Below are 26227 nucleotides of genomic sequence, written 5' to 3' on the forward strand. Positions count from 1 at the left end.
AACTGTCCTGGGTGATCCATTGTAAATCTGACAATAAGCACCCTCTTCCATCAATAGGCAGAATTGAATATCATCCCCCAATTACTCTTGGAAATGCTTTCTCCACTAATGTTCCCAGTCATAGATTGCAGGCCCGACTAGTACAACAAAAACAAATCGACTACAGCACTGCATCACAACCAACTCCCAGATGTGATTACATGAATACACACTGTACTTCTGCTTTAATGCTAAAATTGGTGTCTTTTTACTTTTAGACCTTTTTTTACAAACTGTGCACTAAAATGATAAAGAAATGTATTAAAACCAGAGAATTACTAAGATGGCTGCTAGCTTTAAAAGCAAGGACTTTGAAACCTCCTGTGAACCTTGCTTGTGTAGGTATGGGATCAGCAACATGCAGATGAACAGGCACTGAGGAACTATTTTCAAGTGAAGGTGGGCTAGTGGCCAATTATCAATATCAAATGTCCACTGCCTGCCAACAGCTATGTTATTGGTTGCTGAAGAGCCTGGGTTGCAAATAGACCAGTCAGTTCAGAAGTGAAACCAGCAGATCCACAGCAGACACATGACTCTGTCAATTCTCTGCAGTAAGCCACTTTAAACCAGGAGCAAACCCGCTGATCTGTACCACAACAAATGGTGCAAGTTGTGACTGTGAATTGGATAAGTCAGAGACTTTCATTCATGAACCAGACACCCTGTGCCTCTCGCAAACAAGCAGAAGTAGCTGGATAAAGGAAGGCCAAAGCCAAACCTTCAGAGCAGCAACAACTAACCAATCCTGTGAACAAAAACAATGGAAGTATTTTCCTAATTTTCCCTTTATCCATCTGCTTTTCCCTTACTTGCTTGTCTGTCTGTATGTGTGTGTGTAAAGAGGAGTCTAGAAAGGGGTTAAGAGATTTAATTTGTAGAGTTTGCTTAATTTAGTTTAATTGTTTATCTATAGCTAGAATCTAATTACCCTGATATAATTAATGATGCTTATGAAGCACAGAAACCTAGTATTCGCTTTCTAACTGTGGCTGAAAATCATGTAGTTGGAGGATGTTTGTGTATCTATTTTTAAAACTTACATTTTTATGATGACTCAGGGAATAGCTAGGTTCGATTTCCAGCACACTACCACAGTGAAGCGTGGCATTATTCTTACACTGGAGTTTACAAACAGAGTCTTTTTTTTAATTCACTCAAGGGACGTTGCTCCTTGAGAAGGTGGTGGTGAGCTTCCTTCTTGAACTGCTACAGGTTGACCTACAATGCCCTTAGGGAGGGATTTCCAGGACTTTGACCCAGTGACATGATGATATATTTCCAAGTCAGGACACTGTGTACTTTGGAAGGGAATTTGCATTTGGTGGTGTTCCCACATATCCGTTGCCCTTGTCCTTCCAAGTGGAACTGGTCATGGGTTTGGAAGGTGCTGTGTTAGAATCTTTGGTGAATTTCTGCAGTGTATCTTTTAGATAGTACACACTGCTGCTACTGAGCATCGGTGGTAGAGGGAGTGGATGTGGTGGCAATCGAGCGGGCTGCTTAGTCCTGGATGGTGTCAAGCTTCTTGACTGTTGTTGGAACTGCACCCATCCAGACAAGTGGGGAGGATTCCGTCGCACTCCTGACTTGTGCCTTGTCGATGGTGGACAGGCTTTAGGGAGCTAGGAGGTGATTTACTCACCGCAGTATTCCAGAACCCTTTGACCTGGTCTTGTAGCCACTGTGTTTATATTGTAAGTTCAGTTGAGTTTCTTGTTTATGGTAACGCCTGGGATGTTAATAGTGGGGGATTCAGTGATGGCAGCGCCTCTGAATGTTAAGGGGCGGTGGTTATATTACCTTTAATTGGAAATGGTCATTGCCTGGCATTTGTGGGGCATGAATGTTACTTGTCACTTGTTAACTAAAGCCTGAATACTGTCTCGATCTTGCAGCATCTGAACATGGACTGCTTCGGTATCTGAGGAGAGGTGAATTCTGCTGAACACTGGGCAATCCTCAGCGAACATTCCCACTTCTGACCTTGTGATGGAGGGAACGTCATTGATGAAGGAGCTGAAGACGGTTGGACCTAAGACATGACCCTGACGAACTCCTGCAGAGATGTCCTGGAGCTGAGATGACTGATCTTCAACAACTACAACCATCTTCCTATGTGCAAGCTATAACTCCAAATGGTGAAGTGTTTGCCCCAATACCCGTTAATTCCAGTTTTCCTCAGGCTCCTTATGGCACACTTGGTCAAATGCGCCCTTGATATCAAGGGCTGTCACTCTCAACGCACCTCTGGAATTCAACTCTTTTGTTCTATGTTTGAACTTTCAGGATGTGAGGAGGCCCTGGTGGAACCCAAGCCGAGCAGGTTGTCACTGAGCAGATGTTGCTTATAGCACTCTTGATGGCATCCACCATCACTTGACAGATGATCAATAGGAGACTGATGGGGTGGTATTTGGCTGGGTTGGATTTGTCCTGTACAGGACATAGCCAAGCATTTTCCATATTATCAGATGGATGCCAGTGTTGTAACTGAAAGGAAACAGCAAGTTCTGGCACACAGGTCTTCAGTACAACTGCCAGAACGTTAGAGTCATCGAGATGTACAGCACGGAAACAGATCCAACTCATCCATGACGACCAGACATTCCAACCTAATCTAGTCCTATTTGCCAGCACTTGGCCCATATCCCTCTAAACCCTTCCTATTCATATACCCATCCAGGTGCCTTTTAAATGCTATAATTGTACCAGCCTCCACCACTTCCTCTGGCAGCTCATTCCATACACGTACCACCCTCTGCGTGGAAAAGTTCCCCTCTCACCCTAAACCCATCCCCTTTAGTTCTGGACTCTCCCACCACAGGGGGCGGGGGAGGAGTGGGCTTGTCGCCTGGTGTTGCTCCCAGCATGCCCTCCTGCACTCTCCATTAAACCAGGGTTGATGCCCTGGATTGTTGGTAATGGTTGAGTGGGGAATATGTCAGGCTGTGAAGTTGCAGATTGCACTGAAGTACAATTCAACTGTGGGGAACACACCACAATCCTCTTCAAGAGAAAAGAAATTATTAAAGTCTTTTAGAAATCCTCTGCTCAGATGAAAAATTAATATTCAACTCCTCTCCCCCTCTTGTCAGTAACACTTGGGCTGATAAATTCCTAAATCAGCCAGATTAAAAATCTACGGTGATTATCACTGCTGCCTCACAGCGCCAGAGACCCGGGTTCAATTCCCGACTCAAGCAACTGTCTAAGTGAAGTTTGCACATTCTCCCCGTGTCTGCGTGAGTTTCCTCTGGGTGCTCCGGTTTCCTCCCATAGTCCAAAAATGTGCAGGTTAGGTGAATTGGCCATGCTAAATTGCCCGTAGTGTTAGGTGAAGGGGTAAATGTAGAGGAATGGGTCTGGGTGGGTTGTTCTTCAGAGGGTCGGTGTGGACTTGTTGGGCCGAAGGGCCTGTTTCCACAATAAGTAATCTAACCCAATCTAGTAATCTAATCTCTTAATCCTTTTTTTTAAAGAGATAAGGCAGTTATGTTAAAATAAAGCAAAATACACAATTTAAATACATACTGCACAATGAAATCACATCATCAAATTGTGTGAATGTCAATTTGAATCAAGGATTATTTTTACACAACAAGATTATCTTTTGATTATTTTTGTTCAAGCAAAGAGATTTAATTATGAGGATACAACTTCTAAAAATGCAAAAATGATTACAAATTGCAGTGTAAACATTACATGGTCAAACGTCATGTGTTCAAACTGCAAGGAATACATTACGAGCTGGCAATCCTGATTCAAATGGAATCCATAAGTAAAACTATTCCATGCAGTTTAGGTTTATCAATAATTTTCTGTAAATGATGGAATGGAACTTCACAGAACAAGTGTCAAAGATCACACATTGTAGGTAAGATGATTTGCAAACTCAGTCTTATCCCTGTGTAATCTTATCAATGGCTTTCAAATGCAGGAGTTCTACCTGACACCATTAAAGCTGAACCTCTTATCAGAGAATATACTGAGTTATTGCAATCACAACAAGTGCATGAACATGTTACATGATGCTGAAGTTACTTTGCTCTCAACCTGTATTAGTGATGCATGGACACTCTTCCTTAGCTGAAGAGTTATGCAGATAGACCAGAGAGACTGTGGAGCAAATATATATGTACAGAAGTAATTAAAAAAGTGAATGTTCCTAGACACTTTTAATAGGGGGTTTTGAGCTAAGACAGAATATTGGAGCAACTTCTGATCTAATCTTGAAGCCTACAGAAGTACGCGCAAAATAGTTTTATTAAATTCAAATCCCCCAAGTTCATTACGTTTAATAGTTTTTCAAATGGTTTCTCCAAACATAGTGTATTACATCTGTCATTCATTACATTTTTAAATGTATCATACTCAGCTGCACTGCAACGTCTGGTGCGTGAAAATCCACAAAATGAAATTAAAATCTCCACTAAAAATAATGAGACTGACTTACCAATACAGCGCTCATCATCTGTCTCAGCATCGCCAATAAACTCAAAGGAAAATTCCCCAAGTGATCGAGCGAATTTCTGTTGTGCTGCTGAAAGAGCTGCCAAGAATAAAAGGGGGGAGAAATGTGAATTTCGGGCAGGAAAATAAATTCTTCAGGTTTATGTTTTGTTTTTCTATAAAACGAATCAGATAAAGTCCCCACAGGATCTCTTAGCATTCAGCTGCAGGAACACTCTATGTTTACAGCTTCCACCCAGTTTTAGTAGGGTGAAAGGAAGCAATAATTTTGTGTCAGAGTAAACATTTATTCGGATTTTGTTTCTCTTGTAAACATGCATTTATCAGGGAGATGTAAATATTAACTAGGAAATGGAGTTAGGCTCAGGTGTGAGAAACAAAATGTACAGTTTGTGACAACTTTCTAAATGAGCTTATCCTGATATCCACATTTACACTGAAAGGATCAAGGCTGCTCAGGTTAAAGATGCAAGACATATTCCATTTTGAAACAGTGACTTACATAGACAATATATGGAATGAATTGAGAATGAAAGCTCTTTCATCCAACAACAATTAGATGACCTCAGTTCCTGTCATTTCCAACAAAAGGTGTGTGTCTACAGTCCAAATTGATGAAAACTTGAATGCAAATATTTTATTACAATAAAAAAAATTGAAAGTATCCAATGTTCGCAACACTGCTTTGAGAGATTCAATGTAATCAGCAATGATATCCTTTCTCCAGTTTATTTCAGGTGAGATCCAAAAGCAATTGGACAGTTTGTCCACACCCAGTCCTCATCAATAATGATTCCATTCCCAGCAGCAATGCTGTCAAATAAAGTGTTCCACACCTTTCATCAGCTCACAATTACCTCAACATCTTTTCCATAGTGTTCAAAAAATGATCATGACTCCAATTTGCCATGGTTAGAATCACCGACTCCAATTTGCCATGGTTAGAATCACCGAATGGCGAAAGTGAGGACTGCAGATGCTGGAGATTAGAGTCAAGATTAGAGTGTTGCTGGAAAAGCACAGCAGGTCAGGCAGCATCCAAGGAGCAGGAAAACCCACATTTCAGCCAGGAGCCCTTCATCAGGATTCCTGATCTGCTGTATATTTCCAGCACCACTCTAATCAAGAATCACAGAATCCCTACAATGCGGAAGCAGGCCTTTAAGCCAATCAAATCCACACCGACTCTCAGAAGAGCATCCCACCCAAACCTATCCCACTAACCCTGCATTTCCCATGGCTAGCCCATGTAGCCTGAACATCCTTGCAAACTATGGGCAATTTAGCATGGCCAATCCACCTAACCTGCATATCCTTGGACTTTGGGAGGAAACCCAAGCAGTCACACGGAGAATATGCAAACTCCACATCGACAGTTGCATGAGGGTGGAATCTGGTGGTTTGAGGCAGCAGTCAAAGTTATAGAGTCATAGAGATGTACAGCATGGAAACAGACCCTTCAGTCCAACCCGTCCATGCCGACCAGATATCTAGTCCCACCTGCCAGCACCCGGCGCATATCCCTCCAAACCCTTCCAATTCATATACCCATCCAAATGCCTTTTAAATGTTGCAATTGTACCAGCCTCCACCACTTCCTGTGCCAGCTCATTCCACACACATACCACCCTCTGTGTGAAAAGGTTACCCCTTAGGTCTCTTTTATATCTTTCCCCTCTCACCCTAAACCTATGCCCTCTAGTTCTGGACTATCTGACCCCAGGGAAAAGACTTTGTCTATTTATCCTATCCATGCTCCATATAATTTTGTAAACCTCTATAAGGTCACCCCCTCAGCCTCCGACACTCCAGGGAAAACAGCCCCAGCCTGTTCAGCCTCTCCCTATAGCTCATATCCTCCTTTCTTGGCAACATCCTTGTAAATCTTTTCTGAACCCTTTCAAGTTTCACAATATCTTTCCGATAGGAAGGAGACCAGTCCTAACCAGCGAGCCACTGATCTTGACACAAATCGGTAAATGTAACTAAAAAGGTTAGATATAAAGAAAACACCTTAGAAAAATGCATACCTAGAAAGATTCCCATTCAGCAATGCTTTCTTAGTGAGGTATGAGCAAAAATATATGAAATAAGATTTTGTCTTTAAACATTTAATGCATTGTCACTTCCTACAGAAGAAAAGGAACCTCAAATTAGTGGGCGGCACGGTGGCACAGTGGTTAGCACTGCTGCCTCACAGCGCCAGGGACCCGGGTTCAATTCCCGCCTCAGGCGACTGACTGTGTGGAGTTTGCACATTCTCCCCGTGTCTGTGTGGGGTTTCCCCCGGGTGCTCTGGTTTCCTCCCACAGTCCAAAGATGTGTAGGTCAGGTGAATTGGCCATGCTAAATTGCCCGTAGTGTTAGGTAAGGGGTAGATGTAGGGGTATGGGTGGGTTGCACTTTGGCGGGGCGGTGTGGACTTGTTGGGCTGAAGGGCCTGTTTCCACACTGTAATGTAATCTAATCTTAAAAACAAAATTTGTAAATAAAACCAGAAAAGGCTCTTCACACCTCTCTGACAGTAAGATTCAGAAACAACTTTCAGCTTCAGTATAGCATTTGGATGGATCCCACAACTTTCAACAGCCACGCGAAATGCACACTGAGGCTTTTTTCCAAAACAGCTTGGAGAAATGAAAGTGACTTTAGCCGTCAGTCGATCTATACAGAGGAAGTTGCAACGCCATGTAAGATGTCCAATCTTTTCAATGCAGAATCAAAATATTGGAAACTGGCCCATTTTCTCTCCAAACAGAATACTGGCTGCAGCTGTTTCTGGGATACAGAATTTATTTTGGGGAAAGGAAACAGGTTTAAGATCTCACAAAATAATTTCCTAATATGAAATTTAATTGTAATTATCCCCACAGCATTGAATGAGGAGAAACGAACAACAAATAGCATGTGGATTATTAACCAAAGATCACAAGAGGAGATAAGGCTAGTACCTGATAGGAAAGCGAGAGGTACAGGGAGGAATGACCATAAAGAGAATGAGAAAGGGATGAGAGGATCAGAAAACAGGAGGGGTCAGAAGAACAGGAGTGTAATAGAGGGGAGGAGTGGGGAATGGAGAGAGGGAGAGTAAGTAGTGAGGGTAAACTGGGATGGAAGGAGCAGGGGAAGGGTAGACCAAGTACAAGTAACAGCAGTATATAGTCAGGAAGGAGTTTTCCTGAGAATCTGTAACGTTGACTTTGGATCCTGTGAAATCTCATGACATCAGCTTAAACATGGGCAAGGAAATCTCCTGCTGATTATCACCTACCACTCGTCTCTCTCGGTTGATGAATTAGTGCTTATATATGGTCAACATACTACCAGCAAAACAAACGTCATTTACAAGATATCATGCAAGAACTGTATAGAACACCACATTGGACAAACTAGCAGGAAACCTGCCACCATGATACATAAACACCAACTAGTCACTAAAAGACACAACCCACTATCACTAGTTTCTATACACACAGACAAAGACCTGTAAACTTCCTGGTTTTCCTAGTAATGATGCCAGTGTATCTTTGGCCAGGTTGACTTTAATTGATGTGAAAAGGGCTGTAATGTCAAAGGAGACCACTATTTCATCATCTTCTATCTTGGTGTCCCACTTTGACTGGGAGAACACGCACATCCTAGGACAAGTGAAACAAAGACATGCACAAGCATTCTTTTGAGGCACGGCATTCTAACCAGAACTCCATCAGTCAACACATCGACTTAGATCCCATCTACCTTCCCCTAACATGGGCATCGTCACCCACTGGAAAGTGGTAGAGACCCCAAATCAGAGGGCTGTAAGAGGCAGGTTTGCAGTGATTGGCAGGACTATGGAATGAGATGGAGTAGCAAGAGAGGTTCCATTAGCAGAAGGGACAGCAAGCAGAGGGCAAGTAAAAGTTAGCATATTTCTTTTTTTAATTTGTTTTATTGTAAACATTATTTCATTCACTAATATAGGAGCTTAGCAGCTTAAATACTTCATCCGTTCATAATACTTTAATTTTTTTTCTGATGGAAAAGACCTACGCTACTGAGCTACAAACTTAACATTGGTTTTAGTGGGAACATCTAATTCACTTAAGTTATTTTTACTTAAAGTTTTTCCAGGAACTCAACTGCAACTCTAAGTGAAGACTTAATTTACTGCGTGTGTCTTGGCAAAATAAAAATTTCAAACAGTTGTGAATTATTGAATTTGCCTTTGGGGTTTAATCTCTCATTTTTTTTACCAGAATGAGCAGGTTGAATTATCCTTTTGAATTACATGGATGAATAGGTGCCAGCTTTGATTAGCTGAGCCAAAATCAGGAAACATGAGGTTGTGACAATATGATTACAATGCTTGGGATATTCTGCATTCTCCAAACATAAGATAGGAAAGAAAGGAAAGAAATGGAGAACTTTAGGAATTTACACTGAGGGGCACAATTTGTCAAGTCGCTGCACTAGCTAGAGAACAGGTTTATGTTAGCTGTGGAAAAGAACAAGGAGGAATCCAAAGTAAAAATAATGAATGAGGGCAAGGCCAACTTCCACAATCAGAAAACAAGTCTGCCCCAGATAATCTGGAAATGATTGGCAGGCAAAAATTAATCGAGGAAAAGCATGTTCAGAAGAAAAGTCATTGGACTTGAAACATTCATTCCCTTTCTCTCTCCACAGAAGCTGCCAGGCGTACTGAGTTTCTCCAGCACTGTGTTTTTATTTTATATTAAAATTAATCAAACATTGATTAAAACAAAGGTTACAGACTTTCACAGTTGGAGAGCAGGATTGTTAAAATTACTTAGAGAACCATTTATCTTAACTCTGATTATTACCATAACCCAGTCTTTAAAGCTCCTGAATGTGACCAGTCCCGACAAGTACTGAAGATGAGCGTTTATCTGAGCAGAAATGTGTCATGGTACTGCAGGTTGGAACAGAGCTGCTACATTCACTTTGACATTTCATACCATAATCATCTGTAACCATAAAGTTAAATGGACAATGAGTTCCTCCCAAAATGAATGTAAACTAACAACTCTGGACACTGGGGCGGCACAGTGGCTCAGTGGTTAGCACTACTGCCCTTCTAAAGTACATTAATCAGAGGGAAATGGGTCTGGGTGGGTTACTATTCAGAGGGTCGGTGTGGACTTGTTGGGCCGAAGGGCCTGTTTCCACACTGTAGGGAATCTAATCGAATGTAACTGGTTTGCTTCAAGATCATGATGAAAGAGAACAATCAGCTTGCTGAGCAAGTAAAGCACTACAGGGATAAGCAGATGTTGCTGGAGCACTCAGAGCTTTGGGGAAGGAACCCCCAAGCCATGGTATACAAAGGGATCCAAAGTAATGCTTTTCCAAGGCTTTTCCCCGGTGGTGGTACTCAAGAGGAAGGTGTTTGACGAGGTAAAGAAGCGTCTGAGGGATTTAAGTATTCAGTATTCCACAATATACCTGGCAACACTGCGCTTCAGTCACGGAGGGTCTGTGTATAGCTTCGGTTCGCCGGAAAAAGCAAAGGAATTTTTGGATACTCTCAAATAGACTGAAGGATTTGAACAATATGGACAATTATTTTATTTTACCCCTTTTTTTCCCCTCATCCTTCCCTCTTTCTCTTTTTCATCTTTCCTTGTTTTTTTTTTCTTTTAACTCTTATTTATAACTTTCTTGGTGTACCTGGTTGGGGGATGTTTTTGAGTTTTCCTTTAATATTTGCCAGGATTGTAACTCTATATATTTTATCTCATGTTGCTGCTTTGTCAAGAATGCCTAGGGGAATAATATGGAGGGGATGGGTTGGTTGCCCACTTTTGATTTCCATGTTATAAGACATTGGTATTTGTTTATTGTACTTTGCGATATCTGGGCTGAGGGAAACTAGGAGGAGTCATGGTGGGATTAGTGGGTGGTAGGAGTGTCCTCTGTGGACAAGAGGAAAAGTCTCTTTTGAGTTATGTTTTATGCTAATATTTCTTAGGAGCAGTTTTTAGTAGTTTTAGTTTTGATTTAGTTGTTTCAAAGGTTGTCCTTTTAAATTTATGTAAATTGTTTACGGTCTCTATTACTCAATGCTTTTAGAGTGGGGTTCTTCCTCCTGGGGGGCGGTCTCAGACTTTCTTGAATGATCATGGCTAGCCATTCGTTTAAAAGTTGCATCTGGAATATTAAAGGGAGCCAATCGCCAATTAAAAGGAGAAAAGATAATATCAAGTCTTAAAGAGAGGGTTGATGTAGCCCTTTTGCAGGAGCCACACCTAATTGATAAGGAGCACTTGAAGTTGCAGCAGGGAGGATTTGGTCAGGTGTTCTTTTCATCTTTCAATTTGAAAAGTAGGGCAGTGGCCATTCTTATGTAGAAGAATCTTCCGTTCCAAATGCTAAGCCAGATAAAAGATGAGTCCGGACGGTATATATTACTTAAAGCTCTAACATATGGAGAGGAATACGGGATTTTGAATGTATACTGCCCCCACCCCGGCACATCCTTTTAAACTTGTCACAGATGCTCTCTCCAAGTTGATGGCCCTTGGGGTACATTACATAATTATAGGGGGACATTTTTATTGTATATTGATCCCAAGGTTGACAGGGCACCTCGGAGCTCCGCGGGTATATCTCTGCGATCTCGGCAGTTGGCTGCTCTGAATAGGGAGTTGGGCTGGTAGATGTGTGGAGGTATCTTCACCCTGAGGTTGGAGATTTTACTTTTTATTCTAATCCACACAGGTGCCATACCAGAATTGATACGTTTTTTGTCCCTTCGACCTTTCCGAATTCGATATTGCCCTGTAAAATAGGTAATATAGCTATTTCTGACCACACAGCAGTGTAGATGGAGGTCAAGACTAGTGGTGACAAGATGGACTCCTGGCATTGACTTACGGACCCTTTCCAATTGAAGGATAGTAAGTTCATAGAATATTTCTCACAGGAAGTTAAAGCTTTCTGGGACATTAACTTAGGTACGGCCAGTAACCCATCGGTGATGTGGGAGACTCCTAAGGAGCTTGGATGATCTTGTATTCTGCGACCCAGAAACAACAGTAGTGTCTGCTTGAGACTTGCCTGAAGGCTGCTGAGACAGCGTTATGTTGGTGGGCCATCCATAAATAAATTACAGCGGATTACAGCCCTCAGGGCTACTTTGAATACCGCACTTGCTCAAACAGCAAAGAGGGGGATACTGCTTGCGAAGCAGAGATTATTTGAATACGGCGATAAGATGGGCAGGTATCTAGCATACCTTGGCAGAAAGAAAAAGACTCCCCAATCCATTACGTCTATTAGAGGGGGTGCTAGTATCCTGACTTGTGATCCTAAAAAGATAAATGCAGCCTTTAGAAGGTTGTATTTTTGAGCTGTATCAGTTGGAGGATAGAGTGAGGAAGATGGAGTCCTTTTTTATGAATCTAGACCTCCCAGGCGTAACCTGGGAGCAGGTGTCTTTCTTGAACACCCCCCCCCGACAACTCAGCAAGTGCAGGAAGCGGTGAGGCAGCTCCAGAGCGGGAAAGCACCCGGACCGGACAGATTCCAGGCTGAGTTCTACAAAGAATATAGACTATTTGGCCGGACCCCTTATAGGTATGTATAACTATTCACACAGTCAGGGTAGCCTCCCGCCTTGTCTGAGAGAAACAAATATTTCTCTCATCCTTAAGAAAGGAAAAGCCTCAGATGACTGTACTTCGTACAGACCTATATCATTATTGAATGTGGACTTTAAAATCCTTTCAAAAATGTTTGCATTAAGACTAGAGGGTTTAACCATTTATTATAAAAGAGGATCAGACGGGGTTTGTTAAGGGTTGCAGACCTACTAATAACATTAGAAGAGTGTTAAACATGGTACAAGTCTGTCAGCAGGGAGTGATACCAGGATTAGACATCTCCCTTGATGTACAGAAAGCATTTGACTGGGTGAAATGGCTATATCTTTTTAAACTATGGAGCGGTTTGGCATTGGAGAGGTTTTTAACCAAATAGGTCACAGTGTTATATAAAAGCAGCAGTGATTACCAACAGCGTAAGATCAGATAGCTTTAGTGTCTGCAGTGGTTGTCATCAAGGATGCCCTCTCTCGCCATTACTATTACACGAGTGATCAAACCGCTGGCGGAAGCTATCTGAACTGACCCCAATATAACGGCCCAGAAGTAGGATCAGGCAAGCACAAAATAACTCTTTATGCGGATGACGTCCTCCTTTTCTTAAATGATCCATTGACATCTGTGCCCCGCTTAATTCAAGTGGTTAAATTATTTGGTAAGTTTTCAAGATACAAAATTAATTTTATGAAATCAAAGGCCATGCCACTGGGAGGTCGTGCCAGTATATCCAATTTTCCGGATGGATCCCGCTTCCCCTTTCGGTGGTCACTGGGAGGTTTTCTCTATTTAGGTATTTTTATTACCCCGATATTTGGTCAGCTATACAAAGTTAATTATACACACTTATAAGAAAAAATAAGGCAGGGCATCCAATGTTGGGAAGATCTCCCGATATCCTGGCTAGGAAGAACAGCCTTGGTCAAGATGGATATTCTCCCTCACCCATTATACCCCATGAGATTGCTTCCTTTGATGTTGCCCAGACAGGCGCTGAGTCAGCTTTATGATTGGCTTGGCTCTTTTGTTTGGAGTCACAGACGGCCCCTTATTAAATCAGATAAGTTGCAGCTCCCACAAGTAAGGGGAGGTCCAGATTTTCCGTACTTGAGGAAGTACCAACTGAACTCCCTGCTATCATATGTGGCTGATTGGGTTTCTTGTGATCCATAATCAATTTGGCTGGATATCGAGGCTTCCCAAGCAAAATATCCCCTCATCAATTTATTATTTATGGATAAGATGAGAATTATCACGGATCATTGTGAAAACCCGATTGCATTAAACACAATCAAAGCTTGGAGGATGCTATGACAGGGTGAGGGTATTTTACAAAAAACCTCCCCCTTTACTCCGATAGTGGGAACGTTGGGATTTCAGCCAGGTTTGACAGAATTTGGATTTAAAATTTGGGAGTCCAGAGGAATCTCCTGTTTGGGAGATCTGTTTGATGGGGAGGTCATGATGTCCTTCGAACAGTTGCTTCAGAAGTTCGGGTTGCCTAGCAAGGATCTCTTTCGATATTTTCAAGTACGAGACTTTGTACAAAAAAAGACCACATTGATGACTAATCAGTACAAATCGGATATGGGGAGGAGTGTGCTTCGGCCAATGGGTGCCCCCTGGGTCAGTACTCTCTATCACTCGCTAGGTAATCAGGTATCGAAGGCCATGGAACACCTGTCTAAAATCTGGACTCAAGAATTAGGGATGGAAATCTCCTTAGAGATGTGGGAGGCTATCTGGGAAAATGCCAGGAAGATCTCGATCAGTAATAGGACTCAAGCTGTTCAATTGAAGATACTTCGCAGGGCCCACACAGCACCAGAACGACTTGCAAAGTTTAAGGCAGGAACATCCCCAATGTGCTCTAAATGGCACTCTCACCCATTGTTTGTGGACATGCCATAAGATCCGTAGATATTGGGACAGTGTAGCAAATGCCTTGGCAAAGATTTTGGGAACTGAGATTGGGTTGGATCCGGTGTCTCTCCTTTTAGGCTTTCCCAGTCTTCCTTCTCTCGATGCATATGGGAAGAAACTGTTTACTACCCTCTCCTTTTGTGCGAGGAAAAACATCGTAGCAAGCTGGCTCTCGGAAAGTCTCCCAGGAATTTTGAATTGGATTAGGATAGTTATGGAACACATTCCCCTGGACTTCCTTACGAATATGGTGCACCAAAAAATGGAATTGTTCTAGACAACATGGCGGTCCTTCTCGAACTACACTGATGCAGATGCATCGGCCATATTGTCTAGGACCTTCATTTAGTCGTGAGGATGATGTTTGTTGGTTTGGGGGACCCTGGGAGGAAGAATTCCATACAAATACAGGACTTGTTGTGACTTGACATAATTTTATCTTGAATGCGTATTTATTTATTTACCTTTTCCTTTCCTTGTGTTGTTAGTTATGTACTATACTGCAGTTTTTTTATATATAGAATCTACTTTCTTATATACTACTTTGCGTTTTGGTAGTCTGAAGAGTAGATTAGTAGTTTCTTAATTCATTTAAAGTTTTCTTAATTTATATCGATGCTGTTATTATACTGTAGTGATTACACTACTTTATATTAGTTTTGTAATTTTGTTTAAAAAACCCAAAAACCTTTTTCATTTCAATAAAAATTATTTATAAAAAAAGGGACGCAGGAAGAAAAAGATATGAAGGTGAATATACAGAAATCTTCAAAGGTGCCTGCACAAATCCTGAGTGCTACTGAAATACATGTGAGATCTTAGGCTTTATTATCGAGGGCAAGGTGCAGAAGCAAGTAAGGTATATTAAACCTATATATAAAACATGGCATAGGCTCCATTGTGTTTGATATTGTGAATAAATATTGTGTTTAACTCTATGGTGCTGGACTGATTCAGCAGATTATTAGCAGACTTCAGTTGTCTAGACAGACTGGAGAAACTGGAGTTTTTTTTCCTTGGATCAAGAAGGTTCAGAGGAAATCGAATGAACTTGTTTAAAGACCATGAATGGTTTTATTAGCGTATATACAAGAAACCAATGTTTATGACTTTAAATTTCTCTCAAGTCAACTCTGGTCAAAGGAGAACAATGATTTGATTAAATCTCTTCCATTCCTTCTATTCACACGCCCCCAAAGTGCAGTCCCAAGAATTGAGAACAGTCCACACATCAAAAATCAATCTGTTCTACCCTCCACTCATTCCTGATGAAGGGCTTTTGCCTGAAACATCGATTTTCCTGCTTCTCGGATGCTGCCTGACCTGCTGTACTTTTCCAGTACCACTCTAAGCTCGACTCTGATCTCTAGATTCCGCAGCACTCACTTTCGCCCTGTGCCAGCATGAGTTTATCTGACAGCAGCTTCCCTGTCACCCCTGCCAAGCCCGATACCAGCTGATTTCAGAAATGGGCTTCATCTCAGGCTACCAAGGCCGTCAGAAGACACAAGCTGAGCGGATTGAGTTTCAGAGGAATTGAATTTATTGTCACGTGTACCGAGGCACAGTGAAAAGCTTTGCCTTGTGAGCAATACAGGCAGATTACAGAGTTAAGTAGCATAGATAAGTAAGTAATGGGTAAACAGCAGCAAAAACAAAAACACAGGTGCAGGCGAATGTTAAGAGTTTGTGAGTCCATTCAGTATTCTAACAACAGTTGGATAGAAACTGTTTCGAAATCGGCTGGTGCGTGTATTCAGGCTTCTGTACCTTCTCCCCGATGGTAGAGGTTGTAGAGAAACATCGCCAGGGTGGGATGGATCTTTGAGAATGCTGGCGGCCTTTCCTTGACAGCGGGCCTGGTAGATGGATTCTATAGATGGGAGGTTGTGATTGTCCAGGCCAAGTTCAGGAAAGCTATGTTCAACTTGTGTAGAACTGGGTGGCACAGTGGTTAGCACTGCTGCCTCACAGCACCAGGGATCCGGATTCAATTCCAGCCTCAGGTGACAGCATGCGTGGAGCTTGCACATTCTCCCCGTGTCTGCGTGGGTTTCCTTCGGGTGCACCGGTTTCCTCCCACAATCCAAAGATGTGCAGGTCAGGTGAACTGGCCGTGCTAAATTGCCCACAGTGCTCAGGGATGTGAAGATTAGTTGCATTAGTCAAGGGTAAATGCAGAGACCTGTTATAGGGTAGGGGAATGGGTCTGGGTGGGTTACTCTTCGGGGGGGTCAGTGTGGACTTGTTGGGCCAAAGGGCCTGTTTCCACACTGTAGGGATTCTATGGAAATCCTGACTATATTTAGAATGCCATGCACAGTTCTAGCTAATGTTAAAAAAAGGATAATGAGGTGCAGAAGATGCAGAATAATTTGCACCAGAATAATTCTGGCGCAAAATAAATACTGAGAAGGATGACACTGAAATTGAGAGACGATAATAACCAGCAAAGAGTTTCACAGGTTGGGGTTGTTTTTTTTGCTCTCAAATAAGTGAAAGCTGGGTTAGAAATGATAAAGTTACGAAGGGTTTCAGCAGAGTAGATGCAGAGAACTCTTGTGGAGGAGTCCAAAGACTAAGGATCATAAATATGAGATAATCATGAATAAATATGATTAGAAGATCAGGAAAAAAGCTTGTTACCTACAGATTGATTAGGATGTGGAACTTGCTGCCACATTGTGAATGAAATCAATAGCATAGAGCATTAAAGGGAAAGTTAGATAAGTGGAGTCGAGTTGAACTAACTAGCTGGGTGTCAGGGAAAGCTATTTATGTGTGTGACAAAGCAAGTAGTTTAGATTAGATTAGATTACTTACAGTGTGGAAACAGGCCCTTCGGCCCAACAAGCCCACACCGACCCGCCGAAGCGCAACCCACCCATACCCCTACATCTACCCCTTACCTAACACTATGGGCAATTTAGCATGGCCAATTCACCTGACCTGCACATCTTTGGATTGTGGGAGGAAACCGGAGCACCCGGAGGAAACCCACGCAGACACGGGGAGAATGTGCAAACTCCACACAGTCAGTCGCCTGAGGTGGGAACTGAACCCAGGTCTCTGGCGCTGTGAGGCAGCAGTGCTAAAAAAAAGTAATATAAGATTATTATGGGAAAGTAAAATGAAGAACCATGACAGGAAAGTCCTTGGAGAAAGAATATTAGCATTGACCAGAAGGGCTGACTGGCCCATTTCCCTTAAAAACCACTTTCATTTTAACCCCTTGATTTCAAGATGAGGCCAGAGGGACAAACTTTTCACACAGAGGGTGGTGCGTCTATGGAACAAGCTGCCAGAGGAAGTAGTAGAGGCTGGTATAGTTACAATATTTAAAAGATATCTGGGCAGGTACATGAATAGGAAGGATGGGGCCAAATGCAGGTACATGGGACTCGTTCAGTTTAGGAAACCTGGTCAGCCTGAACGAGTTGGGACGAAGGGACAGTTTCCATGCAGTCTACTTCCATGACTCCATGACTGTATCCATAAGACCATAAGACATAGGAGCAGAAGTAAGGCCATTTGGCCCATCAAGTCCACTCCACCATTCAATCATGGCTGATGCGCATTTCAACTCCACTTACCCGCATTCTCCCCGTAGCCCTTAATTCCCCGAGACAACAAGAATTTATCAATCTCTGCCTTGAAGACATTTAGCGTCCCAGCCTCCACTGCACTCTGCGGCAATGAATTCCACAGGCCCACCACTCTCTGGCTGAAGAAATGTCTCCACATTTCTGTTCTGAATTTACCCTCTCTAATTCTAAGGCTGTGTCCACAGGTCCTAGTCTCCTCGCCTAACGGAAACAATTTCCTAGCATCCATCCTCTCCAAGCCATGTATTATCTTGTAAGTTTCTATTAGATCTCCCTTTAATCTTCTAAACTCCAATGAATACAATCCCAGGATCCTCAGCCATTCCTCATATGTTAGACCTACCATTCCAGGGATCATCCGTGTGAATCTCCGCTGGACACGCTCCAGTGCCAGTATGTCCTTCCTGAGGTGTGGGGACCAAAACTGGACACAGTACTCCAAATGGGGCCTAACCAGAGCTTTATAAAGTCTCAGTAGCACAATGGTGTTTTTATATTCCAACCCTCTTGAGATAAGTGACAACATTGCATTCGCTTTCTTAATCACGGACTCAACCTGCATGTTTACCTTTAGAGAATCCTCAACTAGCACTTCCAGATCCCTCTGTACTTTGGCTTTACGAATTTTCTCACCATTTAGAAAGTAGTCCATGCTTCTATTCTTTTTTCCAAAGTGCAAGACCTCGCATTTGCTCACATTGAATTCCATCAGCCATTTCCTGGACCACTCTCCCAAACTGTCTCGATCCTTCTGCAGCCTCCCCACTTCCTCAGTACTACCTGCCTGTCCGCCTAACTTTGTATCATCGGCAAACTTCGCTAGAATGCCCCCAGTCCCTTCATCCAGATCATTTTAATATATAACGTGAACAGCTGTGGCCCCAACACTGAACCCTGCGGGACACTGCTTGTCACCGGCTGCCATTCCGAAAAAGAACCTTTTATCCCAACTCTCTACCGTCTGTCAGACAGCCAATCCTCAATCCATACCAGTAGCTCACCTCGAACACCATGGGCCCTCACCTTGCTCAGCAACCTCCCGTGTGGCACCTTATCAAAGGCCTTTTGGAAGTCTAGGTAGACCACATCCACTGGGTTTCCCTGGTCTAACCTACTTGTCACCTCTGCAAAGAACTCCAACAGGTTTGTCAGGCACGACCTTCCCTTACTAAATCCATGTTGACTTGTTCTAATCTGACCCTGCTCTTCCAAGAATTTAGAAACCTCATCCTTAATGATGGATTCTAGAATTTTACCAACAACCGAGGTTAGGCTAATTGGCCTATAATTTTCCATCTTTTGCCTTGATCCTTTCTTGAACAAGGGGGTTACAACAACAATCTTCCAATCATCCGGGACTTTCCCTGACTCCAGTGACTTTTGAAAGATCTCAACCAACGCCTCCGCTATTTCCTCAGCCACCTCCCTCAGAACTCTAGGATGTAGCCCATCGTGACCAGGAGATTTATCAATTTTAAGACCTTTTAGCTTTTCTAGCACTTTCTCTTTTGTAATGGCAACGATACTCAACTCAGCCCCCTGACTCCCTTTAGTTGTTGGATATTACTCATGTCTTCCACTGTGAAGACTGATGCAAAGTACTTGTTAAGTTCTCCTGCTATTTCCTTATCTCCCATCACTAGGCTTCCAGCATCAGTTTGAAGTGGCCCAATGTCTACTTTAGCCTGTCGTTTGTTTCTTATGTATTGAAAGAAACTTTTACTATCATTTCTAATATTACTAGCTAACCTACCTTCATATTTGATCCTCTCCTTCCTTATTTCTCTCTTTGTTATCCTCTGTTTATTTTTGTAGCCTTCCCAATCTTCTGATTTCCCAGTGCTCTTGGCCACTTTATAGGATCTCTCTTTTTCTTTGATAGATCTCCTGACTTCCTTTGTCAGCCATGGCTGTCTAATCCCTCCCCGGATAATATTTCTTTTCTTGGGGATGAACCTCTGTCCAGTGTCCTTAATTATACCCACAAACTCCTGCCATTTTTGCTCTACTGTCTTCCCCGCAAGCCTCTGCTTCCCGTCTATTTTAGTCAGTTCCTCTCTCATGCCCTCATAATTACCTTTATTCAACTGTAACACCATTACATCCGATTTTGCCTTCTCTCTTTCAAACTCCAGACTGAACTCTACCATATTATGATCGCTGCTTCCTAAGTGTTCCCTTACTTTAAGATCTTTTATAAAGTCTGGTTCATTACATAGCACTAGGTCCAGAAGAGCCTGCTCCCTTGTGGGCTCCATGACAAGCTATTCCAAAAAGCCATCCTGTAAGCATTCCATGAATTCCCTTTCTTTGGATCCACTGGCAACATTATTTACCCAGTCCACCTGCATATTGAAGTCTCCTATGATCACTGTGACCTTGCCTTTCTGACATGCCTTCTCTATTTCCCAGTACATGTTGCGCCCCTGGTCCTGACCACTGTTAGGAGGTCTGTACATAACTCCCATTATGGTTTTTTTGCCTTTGTGGTTCCTCAATTCCACCCATACAGACTCCACATCATCCGACGCTATGTCATTCAGCACCATAGATTTAATTTTGTTCTTAACTAACAAGGCAACCCCGCCCCCTCTGCCGACCTCCCTGTCTTTTCGATAAGTTGAAAACCCTTGGATGTTTAACTGCCAGTCCTGATCCCCCTGTAACCACATTTCTGTGATGCCTACCACATCATAATCATTCACGATGATCTGTGCCATTAGTTCATCTGCTTTGTTATGAATGCTACGAGCATTCAGGTAAAGTGCCTTAATGCTAACTTTCTTATCATTAGAGATTTTGGAAGATATAAGATGTCCCAAGTTATCCTTCCTTTTTGCTGCATTCCCAGTCTGTCTCAAGTTTAAATCTGCCTGCACATATGTTATCCTGCGCTTATCTTTCCATTTAACTCCATACTCCCTGTCGTTTTCACTTTCCCTTCCCCCCAACTCAGAAGTTTAAAGTCCTACTGACCACTCTATTTATCCTCTTCGCTAGAACATTGGTACACATCTTCCCATGATAAAGCCCACCCTATCTTCCAATCCCCACCTTCCTAACATCTCCAAAGTCCTTGGACATGCTGCTGCCTTCCTAATTAAAGCTGTCTGACCAGGTTTCTGACCTGCCATAGCACCAAAGCAAAGTTATGAATGACAATTCACTGTGACTGTGACTATGGTGCACAACTCCTGCTTACCTTTTTTTTGGCCTTTCCAGTCTGTCAGGGTCAGGCAGACGACAGCTCTTCACTCCCGTCTAATTGAATGGGACTGCCCTCACTTGGCTCCATTTTCACCTCTCCAGCTGCAACCAGAGAATCTCTAACAATAGCTTCTCTTACTGATGCCACAACATTGCCTCTATCGTCCTCAAGGACCTATGCTTTGTCCCCTGCTGTTTCCCATCTACATTCTGCTCCTCAGGCACATCAACATTCGTGTGCCTGACTACACACAGCTGTCTAACTCCGTCCTTCTCTCGACGCCTTCAATGCCCTTACACCATGTGTAGCCTGTTTATCTGGCAACCAGTCCTGGCTATATCATAACTTCCTTCAGTTAATCATTGGATAGATTAAAGCCAAGGTACTCCCCACTCCCTATAAAAGTGAAGCGAGCACTTGATACTCTATTTGATGTTGAATTCGATTCCCTCTCCAGCACCTAGGCTGTCCATTTCCTTCTCTGCATCACCAATTACTTCAGCTCTTATGTTTCTGAAATCTAGACATGCCTTTGTCATGCTCAATGCTCCGCATTCTCTTATTTCACAAATTTCATCTCATTTAACACCCTGCTGTCCAAATCTTAATCTACACCAAGTCTTTCTCACCCATCTATGTGCTCACAGTTGTCTGTTGGAGTGTGGGTTTATAGTTCTGGGAAAGTGGAGTCGCAGGTAGATAGGATAATGAAGGCGGCATTTGGTATGCTTTCCTTTATTGGTCAGAGCATTTAATATAGGAGTTGGGAGGTCATGTTGCCGCTGTACAGAATATTGGTTAGGCCACTGTTGGAATATTGCGTGCAATTCTGGTTTCCTTCCTATCGGAAAGATGTTGCGAAGCTTGAAAAGGTTCAGAAAAGATTTACAAGGATGTTGCCAGGGTTGGAGGATTTGAGGAATCGGGAGAGGTTGAATATGCTGGAGCTGTTTTTCTGGAGCATCAGAGGCTGAGGGGTGACCTTATAGAGGTTTACAAAATCATGAGGGGCATGGATAGGATAAATAGGCAAAGTCTTTTCCCTGGGATCGAGGAGTCCAGAAGTAGAGGGCATAGGTTTAGGGTGAGAGGGGAATGATTTAAAAGGGACCTAAAGGGCAACGTTTTCACACAGAGGGTGGTACGTGTATGGAATGAGCTGCCAGAGGATGTGGTGGAGGCTGGTACAATTGCAACATTTAAAAGGCATCTGGATGGATATATGAATAGGAAGGGTTTGGAGGGATATGGGCCAGGTGTTGGCAGGTGGGACTAGTTTAGTTTGGGATATCTGGTCGGCATGGACAGGTTGGACCAAAGGATCTGTTTCCGTGCTGTACATCTCTATGACTCTATGACTGCCTATATGTTGATGATTCCAGTTTAACAATCTTAGTTTTGTGTCCAAAGTTCCTTCTTGGTCTCAGCTCTCTCTTTCTTTGTCGCCTTCGCTAGATTTAAAAGCCCCTGGAATTCTGGCCTCTTATGCATTGTTTCTTTACCAACAATTGGCAATTACAGCCGAGATCGTTGAAGGCATAAGTATTAGAATTCACTTCTGAAACATTTCTCATCTCTATCGCGCTCGTCTGTGCTGGCCATCCCGAAAATAACTCTTTGACTGAGTAGGTACTCGTCACTCTCTTGTTTCTTGTATTAAAGCTATTTTTTTTCTAACTAACCTGTTCAGAGTTGTTATTACACAGCTCTGGAACAGATGGGACTTCAACCTGGGTCTCTCAATCCAGGGATAGCGATACCACAGCTGCATAACAAGAGGGTCCTTGCTCTCTCTCTCTCCCTACATCTCCTACTTCAAACTGTCAATTGGTGTCTGATGAGGCTTCTGTGAAGTGTTTTGGGACATTTTCCAATGCTAAAAATATTAGATAAAAGCAAGTTGTTTAAATTGTTGCAATAGGCTTTAGTGAATTACTCAGTGGAAATAAACACCTTTCAAAAAAATATTTATACGCAAATCATTCCCTTCTAAATGGTTACGGATAGAATAAGACAGGAGAGAATTAAAAGTAATTTATAATTCTGTGGCCATCATGAACTGCAATGAATCATGAGGAACACCTGAATAGATGAACCAGGAAGCAAACTGCGATCATTTCTTTATGCAATACGTCAGCTATTCAGCACAGCTGCGTTCCTACAATGCTCTAACAGACAGGAATAGGAATAGGCTGAGCAACCATTCACGGCTACTCCGATATTCCTCACATGCATTTTCCTGCCCTTTCCCCGTAACTCTCGATTCCCCTATAAATCAAATATCAATCTCAGCTTTAAATACAACCAAGGACTCTGCCCCATAGCTGTCTGAGGCAAGAAGTTCGAAACATCTAAAAGTCTGAAAAGAGATTCCTCCACATCTGTCTTAAATTGACACCCCTTAATTCTGGGACTATGCCCTTTGACCCTAGACCCTCCAATGAGGGGAAACATCCTCTCAGTATTTACCCTGTCAAGCCCCTTCTCTGTTTCAATTAGAGCACCTCTCACTTTTCTAAATTTCAATCAGTGGAGTCCCAGCCTGTTTAAATTTTACCAATTGCAAAAGCTTTCCAAGTTTAAGAGTTGTAAGAATCTATGTATATCATTATACAATCCTTGCAAGTTGAAAATGAAGTATTTTAATCACTTCAGTCATTTTCAACATGATCTCTCAAGATTACTAACCAAATTCTTTGGCTTGTCAAGGTGTCCAGATGATGATGATGAAAGGCCATTCTATGAAGTAGCTCACAAATAGCTGATGGTTTTTTTTTCCTTCCACAACCTAATACTACATAAGTACAAAAAATAAATATCTAACTTCGGCATCTGACAGATGTCAATACAATAAAATACCTAAATATTTTTTGTGTTTAAGCTCTGATAGCACTTACTGGTAGCAGAAGGTTAACAACTGTCATTCATTCCAAATGTTTCTGAGATAAATGTTGCAACACCATCTCTGGCTCCAAAAAGAACGGTGAGGTTACTGTGTGGGGCCTAAGGATTTTTGGAAAGCCTTTGCTGCCAAAAAAGAAATTCTGAAGTGTTACCAAGATCAATGAGGAGGTTGGCCAAAATAAATCAAAAGAAAAGCAGTTGTCAGTGCTGTACAATACTGTAAACATATTCTATGAAAAATACACAATTATTGACTGAATTTCTCAAAAGCATAGTCATATTTATGAATCTTGAAACCTTCCTTAAATATTTTGATACTTCCAATTGTAATGACTGCATGTCAATATACTTCAAGTTAAATCGCACACCAAGGTTATGACATGAGAACATATGACTCAGATTCACATAACATTTTCATTCACATCCCACTGCAGGGAAAGGAAGTGAAAGAGCAGCTGCAGCTGAGATTACTGAATTTACTCAGGCCCATCACCAAACAGGATATGTTTCTTTTCTGCAACTGCTGTTCTCAAGACAATAAGAAAATGACTAACAGATAGGGAATACAAGAGTCAAGTATTGTTCTTTTGGTCCTTCATCTGTGGAGGCATGCAATTTCAAGAAAAGTAACAGTAAACATCTCATTTGGAATTGATGTTCCTGAAAGGTACAACTTTGAAAGATGATTTGGAGATGCTGGTGTTGGACTGGGGTGTACAAAGTTAAAAATCACACAACACCAGGTTATAGTCCAATAGGTTCAATTGGAAGCACTAGCTTTTGGTGCGCTGCTCCTTCATCAGGTGATAATGGGACCACTACCAACTGATGAAGGAGCGTCGCTCCGAAAGCTAGTGTGCTTCCAATTAAACCTGTTGGACCATAACCTGGTGTTGTGTGAGCTTTAACTTTGAGTGAAACAATGTTCAGAGAATCATACCTTCCCACTATAACAAATGTAGAATTGTAGTTAGGTTCTGAAAGATTGTAGTCATCAGAAAAAATTCATTAAACTTATTAATCAAACAGTTTGACATGGTATGACACATCTCCAGGATGGATGGGATTTGATCTCACACCTTCAAGTTCACAAGGTGTGGACATTACCACCGAGTCACAAGACTCCTAAAACATAGGCCTTGGATTAAAATATTATACCCTGTAAATTGAAATATTCTGTAATTACCAATATTGTAGTTTTGAAAATTAAACAAATTTCAAAACACAACAGATGTGTACACTCACTTTATACTGATCTCCAATGCGCTGTCTCGCTTTTTGTCTTGCTGATCCCACCCATCTAACATGCCACATTCCACACACCCTGCTCCCAACCCTCACAGTCACTGCAAACCCTTCCACTCTCCACCTCTCCCAGACTCTTGCTATTAGCAAAGGCTCTGGAGATGAATCTTGAAAAGCTGGATAAGCAATTTCACACTTGCAGGAGGTTAACTGTAAGAGGGCGAACTGGTCAGAGTGAGTGAGAGAGCAGCATAAACTAATGCAAAATGGAGCATGTCGGATCACTGTGCATTATATCAGATGAGGCAAGTACATGGAACATAGAACAATACAGCGCAGAACAGGCCCTTCGGCCCTCGATGTTGCACCAACCTGTGAACTATTCTCAGCTCGTCCCCCTACACTATCCCATCGTCATCCATGTGCTTATCTAAGGATTGTTTAAATCTCCCTAATGTGGCTGAGTTCACTACATTAGCACGCCCTTACCACTCTCTGTGTAAAGAACCTGCCTCTGACATCTGTCTAAATTCTATCACCCCTCAAGTTGTAGCTACGCCTCCTCGTACAAGCTGACGTCATCATCCTAGGAAAAAGACTTTCACTGTGTACCCTGTCTAATCCTCTGATCATCTTGGAAGGAGTTTAAAATGAAATTTGTGATATTGAAGAGAAAATGGTCCCCTACTAAGGTACCAACTTTAAAGATGAAAGATTTATAACAGGCATCTATGTAACAAAAGTGGTGCTTTAGATACAAATTAATTCCAAGCAATAATTCTCCTCTTGGTGCAAGAAAACGATGTCTTAGTTCACAATCTGCATTAAACAGAAGTTCATCGTACTTGCTTTAAAAATTTCTTAAGCATTAGAGTGTTAAAAATGTCAAGGCCAAACTACAGCACATCAAAATAAACAACAAACATTGTATCCACAGTTCAGCAAGTTGAATCAGAACACTGGCTGTTCACCTCTGGGACATCTGTTTGAAGTCAGCCTTGCACAAAATAAAAATGAGCACTTTCTGAAGTTGAACAATGCGCTCAAGGAGGAAAAAAAAGATTTGTCTCAAAACAGTTGCCTGAACTGCAGATATTTGCAGAACGAAAAGAACAAGGAAGTCATCATTGTGAGATACTGATTGCAAGTTCTCAAAGTGACATGGAGAGTTGGACATGGAGTTGGCTGATTTCCAATAACGTATGTTCCACACAGTTAACAGCTGG

The 26227-nt window shown here is 42.2% G+C and overlaps 1 protein-coding gene across 4 annotated transcripts in view; it reads right to left on the reverse strand.

The window, feature by feature from the left end:
* The window catches only part of arhgap10 (Rho GTPase activating protein 10), a 205769-nt gene that overhangs the window by 138851 nt on the left and 40691 nt on the right, over positions 1-26227 (reverse strand). For all 4 annotated transcript variants that reach the window (XM_072567806.1, XM_072567731.1, XM_072567637.1 and 1 more), the window contains exon 2: positions 4496-4591. In XM_072567806.1, coding sequence (XP_072423907.1) covers positions 4496-4591 — 96 coding nt within the window. The remainder of the gene's footprint in view (positions 1-4495; positions 4592-26227) is intronic.

This window comes from Chiloscyllium punctatum, chromosome 1 (assembly GCF_047496795.1).
Source record: "Chiloscyllium punctatum isolate Juve2018m chromosome 1, sChiPun1.3, whole genome shotgun sequence".
In the NCBI taxonomy this organism is placed as follows: Eukaryota; Metazoa; Chordata; class Chondrichthyes; order Orectolobiformes; family Hemiscylliidae; genus Chiloscyllium; species Chiloscyllium punctatum.